This window comes from Dasypus novemcinctus, chromosome 4 (assembly GCF_030445035.2).
Source record: "Dasypus novemcinctus isolate mDasNov1 chromosome 4, mDasNov1.1.hap2, whole genome shotgun sequence".
Lineage (NCBI taxonomy): Eukaryota > Metazoa > Chordata > Mammalia > Cingulata > Dasypodidae > Dasypus > Dasypus novemcinctus.
Genome location: NC_080676.1, coordinates 61,636,109 through 61,644,569, shown reverse-complemented (window position 1 = coordinate 61,644,569; position 8,461 = coordinate 61,636,109). Strand labels below are relative to the sequence as shown.

The window sequence follows — 8,461 nt, the reverse complement described above, 5'->3', positions numbered from 1 at the left end:
AATAATTTGAAATCCTGAATAGAAAAGTAACAGAGAACCATGGGAATGAAAGACACAATAGATGAGATAGAAAACACATCAGAGGCTTTAAACACTGCCTGCCCCAAGCACATTTTGTTTATTAAAAAAGAGCACATTCCAAGACATTTTCCCAAAGCTTAAGCACAAATCTCTGGCATTTAGCCACTTTTGTCCCTTTGCTCAACCATACCTAACCTGTATAGCAGTTGCCGTAATTGCAGACATACTCAAAGAAAATGCTTGCCAGTTTTACTCTCCACTGTGAGGTAGCTACAGCTCTCTATACATTTGTTCCCTTAATAAACGCGTAAAGACTGATCAACCTAGCATTCAGTACCTCTTTCTTCAAAATCTAAATAGGCTCCATTGTGGGGCAGTTTGGGGCACTCCCAGCCAGGTCTACCCCTATTTCTTCTTTTGGGGGTGAGTCCTCCTTCTGCCTCAGAGGGACACAGCACTATTTTCTCAATCAACATTACCCCGACAGGAGCAAGGATGACCACAGAAGTTTAAAAGTTTGTGAGGCATTCAATTATAGACAGCTAGTAACTTGTGACACAAACTGCTTAATTGGTTAATGGCTAGGGTGACTACACGTTCTAGTTTACATATCATCCCAACATAATTATAATAGTGTTTCCTTTCGCTCTCAAAAGTGTCCCTGTGTGGATAAGTTACATGGTTACCTTTCTACTGAGTTGGTTACTCACATTCTCTCCCTACTCTTTCCCTTACAAAAAGAAGGAAAACTTCCATGATTGGTTTGTCTGTATCAAGTTCAAGCATTTGGCCCTCCTTTAGCAACACTTCCTACCCTTTATGAAATGAAAAGAAATATTTTCTCATAAAGGAACAGGGCACATCCTATGGGTTGTGAGCAGAACCTAGTCTCATTTTTCCTGGGTACAGCTGATTTTTGCTCTCTTTTGTTTATATTTTCACTTTGATTTTGCCTAGGGCCATGTGTGTGGTTGCTGGGAAGACAGACCACACACAGGCAGATAGTGAATGAAGTCGACAATCATCAAGATCACATTTTCGTTTATTAAGGAAGCTTCTTCAGACACTTTTATTAACATGCAGATACAGATGGACAAGAGCACCTCTTAAAGTCACAGTTACAATTGATTCTCTGAGGTCAACCAGAAGACAGAGAACACAATGCAGTGTCATAGCACCAAGACAATAACAGATCAAGTTGCCAGCTTTATGCCTTCCAACAAACATATTATTCCCCCTCCCCTCTGTTTCTGTTCTCTGAGGAATGAGGAGAAGTTGGGATTCAGGACTTGATATTAATCTAGAGCACAAGTGGTATTTGATTTGACAGCAGAAAATGTCTCGCACTCATGCCCAGACTTGGACAAAATGGCGGCCACATCCTCTGCGCCAAACCCTTTCGTCTCTGCCGAGCCCAGCCTAGATCTTGAAGTGTCTGATCCTCCCTGGGCACGGGCGGACCGCTGCGGCGGCCAAAGAAGGACCCCCGGGCTTCACCACCACAGCGGGTTTCACCGGGGAGAAAACTTCTCCCGAGGCCGACTCCACCGAGGCCACGCCTGGGAAGGAGTGGCGGAGGTCATAGTGCACCGGGTGCGCGACGGGTGGTCCCGGGGGAGCCGCCACCAGCACAGGCCCCGCGGCCGCTGTCACGTCGGCTTGATGGGTCATGGGCGCACCCGGGCCCACCTCAGGGGCAGAGGTGCCCTCTGGTTGGGGCTGGGGAACCACAGGCTGGAGAGAGGACCATTTCTATAGGTTAGCTTTCGTCTTACTCCCAAATAACCCCCTGCCCCCAGTTCTGTGTGGGACTCCCACCCCCACCCGAATTCATCACAGGAATCGTTTTTATTTGCAAGAAGGCTGGCAAAAAATAAAGCACCGTTTTGGTCCAGATGATTGGCATCAGGGTGGCAAGGGAGGGCTGTCTCACAGGAGTGTCTTAAGGAAGGTGTACTTTATATATATCTATGTCCCATAAGTAAAAGCACCCCACCTTATGGCTAACCTTTAGCTATCAGTGCCACCCTCTTTGTCATCTACACCTGCAGACACTGAGAGCTGCCAGGCGGTCTGGTCTCTATGACTCAGAAACTTCACCCCCACCTCCACACCCAGCAAACTGAAAGATTACTTGTCAGCTACTCCCTGGGATAGTTCTGTTCTGTAGCCTTCAGTTCTTGGTAGGGGAGGCAGGGCTAAAATTTACTGCCATTTGTTGATGACTGCACATGCCCCTCCATTATTTATATTGTGAATAAAATGCTCTGTAATTATTAGTACCCTACGTAAGTGTTAAGGTGTTCATTGTTTCTGAACATAAGGATCGGGATATCTATTAAGGGGTTACCTGTGTTTGGAACATTTTGCAGGTCACAGAAACTTCCGCATCCACCTTCTCAGGGACTGCTGCCTTGCAGAAGGCATATTGCTGCCCAGAAAGAGAGGAGCTAGTTTAGCTGGTTTAGAACATGGATTTCATTGAGTTTCATTGAGACAAAAAATATACATATCTTAAATTTAAATCCTTAATTCATTTTTAAAAAATGAACCCTTTTCTTAAAGTTTATAGATTCTGTTTAGGGAAGATAATATATAATTCTTTGTATAATATAGAAAATACAGCATGCTTTGAGAGTGAGAGCGATCATCTATCTTTTCAGAAATGGTGGTGATTCAGGGATAGCTACTGTTAACATTGATGTATGTCTTCCTTATTGTAAAATACTATTTCACATAAGTTAAAGATTGGAATCATTGTGACATACCATTTTGTGTTTTGCATTTTTCACTTGCTATAATGGAATTTTCTCATATCATTCTTTTTTCTTGGGAACATAGTAATTTTCTATTTACTGATTGCCATATTTTTTCAGTGACCTCCTTCTGTAGGTCCACGCACATCTTGTCTTCTTTTTTGCTATTTTCTATCTTATATATAATGAATCCTCTTCATAGACATGTTTCTGTCAAACATCTCTGATCACTTCTTTCTACTAAACTCCTAGGTAAAAGGAGTTTCTACTAAACTTACTAGGTCAAAGACTTGAAAGTTTTCCTATCAGAGGCATATCTAGAAAGTCTACACTTCACCCTGCCCAGCAGCTGAGCATGACTTGGCTCCACTAGGAAACAGCCTCTGTCTTTCTCCTAACTCCATGGGCCTAGAGTGGCTGAGATGGTTATGATAGCTCTTAAGGTAGCAGTGGGAGTGGATGATATACCAGAGGAAGGTCTGGCATGACCCGGCCACACAGGGAGAGGGCATTTTGTGTCATTATTCCTTTTCTGCAATCCCAAGACACAAACTGCCTCTGGATGCTCTGTTCTCTGACCAACTTGGCTGGGAGAGCAACAACCCCAGGTCCTGGCACACTCACTTTTTCTGCCAGCAGGTTGCACTTGGTTGGGTCTGTGACCTCTTTAGCCACACAGTCAGTGGCAGCCACTACAAACTCCACGTAGACAGAAGGTGGAAGAGGCTGATGAGAATAAAAGAAAATGCTCTTGAAGCAACATGTCTTTGCATGGAATAAGGAGGGAAGGAGAATTCAGAGGGAAATAGCAACAGGCATCACGCATTCCAGGGAGCATCATTCACACAATAGACCATATTGTGTGGCCTAGGACCCCCCCCCCCCACACACACACAGTGGCTTACATAGGACCAGTTGTTCAGAGGTTGTGTTCAGAAATGCTTATGATACAGAGATCTTGTGGGTTGGGGTTAAGTTTTCACTGAAGGAGGTGTAGGTGCCCATTATCCATCATTTAGGGTTGAGGCAATTGTTCAGAAAGGAAACTCAGGAACTCAGATGGCACACCTTAAGCTGATGAGAACTGGAGCCCTGCATCTCCTCATCTCCTGGGTCTGCACTTTGAGACCCAAGGTTCAGAGTCCTCCAAGATGGGATGGGAGAGTGAAGGGATTAGTACCTCTCCTCCCTGTTTCATAGAGCAGGGTCAAGTTAAAAATTTGGATGAGCATATGGAAGATATTGTTTGTGCTTTTCTTATAGCACTTGGCATATATGGACACTTAGAATAATAAAATATCTTTATTTTCTGTGGTCTGGGATTGGATGCTCTGAGAAGTCACATAATCTGGTTAATAGAATTACCACCTAAACCAGGCATTTCCAAGGATGCCATAACTGGTACTCAGAATACCATTTGCTTAAATATTAGAATTCGAGGACATTCAAATGTGTTAAACTACCCGCAGTGCAATTACATTTATTTTCAGTGATTCAGGAGGCATTTGAGGACCGTGCCATTGTATGCCTGCCAGTCTAAGCACACTTGTGCCATTATAAGTAGCAATCGTAAGAGAGATGCAGGTGTTACCTGGTGCTGGGAGATAATGTGGGGACCAATGAGTGTTTTTGGATAACACAGGAACCTCTCATTCACTGAACACTGCGCCCTAGTTTGAGTAGCTCAGGGTGGGGAGAAGGGGAGGCTTTGGGTTCTCATGATACATAACCCCTAGGACTCTTTCTTTACCTTTTCTCCCAGGACCCTTTTTTCCTTCCTGTTGCTGCCACAGCACCTGCCTTATCCCTCACTCCCTCACACACACATTCCTGGAGTGCCACCGAACTGTCCAGCCCTCTCAGTCTTTACCGCCAGTTGAGCCCGGGAAACCTCCACAAGCTGAAAATAGGAGCCGTTGCTGTGGGCGTTGAAAGCGGCCAAGGCAGCTTCGACGGCGTGCACCACCTTGGTGGAGTTACGCGGGACCAGCAGGGGGCAGTCTGGACACAGTTTAATCACGTCCTCTGCCGAGTCTGTGCACGCGGAGAAGAAACCGGTAATTCAGCTGTAATTTTCTGCGGGACAATAGCTCCAGGCTTGATTATTTAGAAAGACTAAGATACACTCCAAAGGGCTTCAGGCATTTTCTCTGCTCCTCACCTTACCTTCAGGTAGCTCAAGTCATCCTTACCTTTCTGCTTTTACCCCGTCATCTACCGGGACAATTTAATCTCTAATGAGAACAGCTCTTTAAAGAACAGTTTTTAAATCCCAGAACCCAGGAAATTTGACCTTTTCCCTCACCAACAAAGATTCCCCCTTTTCCTCACCAAGTGGGGGAACTGCTTAGGTTGAAAACAACTCGGAGTCCTTCCTCCTTCTCTCTACAAGATAAAAATAGTAGGAAAAATCGTAATCATCTCTACCTGGGGAGGAATGACATTTTACAGACAGCACCCTAAACTGGCCGTCCATTTTCAGCAGCTGCACATCACAGTCTCCTTCCACAGCCTGGGGAAATAAAAGCACAGGAACGTTTTACGTCCCACCCTCCGAGGTCCCTGCAAGCGTGGTTGGTAAAGGGGACATAAAAAGCACCTTCACTGGGTAATGCTGAAATGCTACACTCTCTGCTTCCAGAGAAGGCTACAATAGGAAAGTCAAATTGTAAAAATAATAGTGCCAGGGAAAGCGCATCAAGTGGGGATTCTAGCCACTAAGACAGGCTGGGGAGCTGGGTGACGCCGCCTGCTCTTTGCCGCACGCCGTGGAATTCCCTGGGGAACTCACGTGCTCCATCCTCTCCCTCACGGGGCATTTTTCCGGGGGCGTGTGGTCCAGTGCATGGCAAGTGGTTTCCAGAGTGTCTAGTTCAAGCACATAGATCTCTCCTGCAGGACGCTGGGGAGAAATAGTGTGAAGTGAGCAGCCTTTCTCCTTGTTCCTGTTGTGCTGTGGACGTGGACGCGGGAGCCCCCACTGGGCTTCAACGCCATCGCCCCCCCCCTCCCCATTCCCTCCCATCGCCACCTCCCCCCCCCCCCCCCCCCCAGGGAGGGGAGGAAAAGTCACTCCTTCTGTCATTTACCACTCCGCCCACCTCAGAACTGCAGGCAGGCCAATGATCAGGGCTGCTCTGATTTCCCTCACTTGACTGGGCACCCGTCAAATGGTGCTTGCAAGGAAGAAGGAGGTGAGGGCTTGGGGAAATTGACGGAGCCGCAGTCCTTACTCTGAACTTTAAGATTTGGAAGCTGAAAAATGAGAGTCGATGTTCATTTTTTAATTTTTGAAACTCCACCCTTCAGGTCAGCTTTGGGTTTTTCCTCAAGCAGCAAAATAAGATCATGCCTTCTCTCTCCTCTCCCCCTATTTCTTCTTTCTCATTCATTATCTACTTTCCTTCCTTTTCCATTTGATTTTCTTCGCTAAAGGTTTTTATTGTTGTTGTCCTTGGCTTTTCTCTTTTTTTTAGTTTTGGCTCTTAGAGGGCTGGATACAAAGTTGCTGCTCTCTCTACTGCTCCCTGCTGGTGCTAGAGGGAAGCCCTGGTCTCCCTCTGACACTAAAGAATCCGTATAAACCATTACAGGTAGACGGGAGGAAGGAATTGAGGGGGAAGCAGGGATGTGGAAGCTTGTATAACCCCTTGCTGTTTCTGTATCCTTTCTTCAAAACCTGGGAATTCCTAAAGGTACCAATATGCCCTTTTGCATTTCAGCCCAGCTCTGCTTCTCTCTCATTTCTGTTCTGCTTAAGTCACTAGTATCTGCAGCCTCAGAATCTCCTCCCTGGAGGGAGCTCTGCATTTTATAATGTGCAGATATGCCCAAATTAACTTCCTTAAAATACTCAGAGGTGCAGTGAATAGAAGCCAGATACTCCTGGGTTTCTCAAGGGAAGTAACCGTCAAGCTTGGCCTTCAGTGAGAAGAGCAACGTCCATTCATAACTTTTCCCTCAAATATGCAATTCCCTTAAATTGACCATTGTTTCCTACAAACCACCACTGTGCTTTGATATTGTTGCAGCACTATCCATTTGGGGCTATCCTGATCTCAAATATTTTGCTCCATTGTGAGATCAGATGTCAGCCCAGTTTCATTTTCCTTCCTGATAAACCATGGTGAGCGCAACCTATGTCTTTCTCACCTTTAGACTGACAATTTAAAATTGTCAGTTGTTGACTGTTTTTGACCTACAAAATGGAAATCTCATATGGTTCAACCTATGATCTCCCATAGCACCTAACATGGGTCTTGCACAAGGAAGACTTGTAATACATGCTTGATGAATGAATTATCCTAATTCAAAATAAGCAGTAGATCCATGCCCTTTTCACACCCTTCCAAATCTCTCAAATGATCCCCAGGGCATATTTTCTAGCTTGGTTTTTATTGTTTCTGCCTTCAGACTACATCACTTTGTAATCTAGTGTGTGAGGAAGTAAATCTTGTTTAGGTAGACTTCCCTCAGGGACATGGGCAGCTTCTTGCGGGCAGCTTATGTAAAGGAAGGAATGCAGGTCTGCAATCAAATTCCAGTCCCCTAGCTTACATTATATGAGCTGAAGAACAAAATATGACCTTGTAGGCCAGATCTTTCTTTCCTTTTATTTAAGCCAGGAATAATACACTACCACAAGGGCTTGGGGGAGGATAGTGAATGAAAGGATATATGGGAGTCTGGCACATAGTAGGTACTTGCAAAATGCACATTTCATTCATTCTCAGCTTTCATCACATTGCAGAGAATAATGGAAGCAGAGAAAGACAAGTGACTTCCAATCAGTGGTAACATAGCAACTAGAAGTCAGTCTTTGGGGCCCTAGTTTATTTTGGCAAGCCATACATTCCTCCCATGATCTTCAAAATTTCATTGGAGACCTTTTCTCCTACAACTACCCTCCCCCTCCCTCCAGCACCCTCCTAGAGACTGGTGACTGCAGTACCAAATGACCCCTCTCTTTTCCCCCTCCAGTCCCCTCCTTCGCTCCTGGGGAGAAACTAGAGTTTTCCCCTCTATGGTTTCGTTCCTGGTAGGAGAGGCTGATCTGAGGCACCCGGCTGAGCTCCACACACAGATACTCCCAGCTCATGGGTGGCAGGTCCGCTTACCCGAGACCACAGTTCCGCTTTGTCAATCTGGTTCAGGACGTGCTTGAATCCCCCAGCAAGGTTCGTATTGATGTAGTCTAGGGCCACCTGGGCTGCTTGCTCTGTTTCTGGGTCATCACAGTTCAGTTGCGTATAGCCCAGACCTGGGCCATGCGGGGCCGAGTGGCAGCCCCAGAGCTGAGCAAGGCAAAGGAGCAGGACGAGAGACTTCATGGCTGCCCAGAGAGGCCCTGGGTGGTGGGGAGGTGGCTGGATGCTTCGGGACCTCTCAGGGGCTCTGCTGGGAGAAGTAGACCAGCCGCGGTGTGGAGGGCTTTATTTATCTGTTGGAGCCTGCTAAAGGAATTGCATAAGGATGGGGGATGATTTCTGTTCTGGTTCCAAGAAAACCGCTGCAAACATCAGCCATGGAAAAGCAAACAGGTTAGGACATCACTGGTCCCCAAGAAATCTGCCAAAGTCAATGCTGCTGTGGGGGAGATGCTCCAAAGTCTGCTTGGGACAGGGCCACAGCGGCAAAGAGAGGAGGCAACTGAGGGGACGCAGTACGTGCCAAGGCACAGTGGG

General features: G+C 46.3%; 1 protein-coding gene across 1 annotated transcript; it reads right to left on the bottom strand.

The window, feature by feature from the left end:
• Window positions 1-1,045: 1,045 nt before the first annotated feature.
• AHSG (alpha 2-HS glycoprotein) lies at window positions 1,046-8,210 on the bottom strand. The gene is made up of 7 exons (XM_004473710.5): window positions 7,895-8,210; window positions 5,569-5,679; window positions 5,205-5,289; window positions 4,648-4,811; window positions 3,402-3,503; window positions 2,372-2,452; window positions 1,046-1,755 (listed from the first exon to the last, which is right to left on the bottom strand). Exons 1-7 carry the CDS (start codon window positions 8,105-8,107, stop codon window positions 1,441-1,443), a joined length of 1,071 nt encoding a protein of 356 aa, XP_004473767.1. The 5' UTR covers window positions 8,108-8,210; the 3' UTR covers window positions 1,046-1,440.
• Between the last annotated feature and the right edge of the window lie 251 nt (window positions 8,211-8,461).

Excerpts from the sequence above, each read along its gene's own strand:
- AHSG (XM_004473710.5), bottom strand. The coding sequence starts at position 8,107 with ATGAAGTCTCTCGTCCTGCTCCTTTGCCTTGCTCAGCTCTGGGGCTGC. Across the intron at positions 5,680-7,894 it reads AAGCGGAACTGTGGTCTCGG|CGTCCTGCAGGAGAGATCTA; the intron begins GTAAGCGGACCT and ends ATTTCTCCCCAG. Across the intron at positions 5,290-5,568 it reads TGAGGGAGAGGATGGAGCAC|GCTGTGGAAGGAGACTGTGA; the intron begins GTGAGTTCCCCA and ends TTATTTCCCCAG.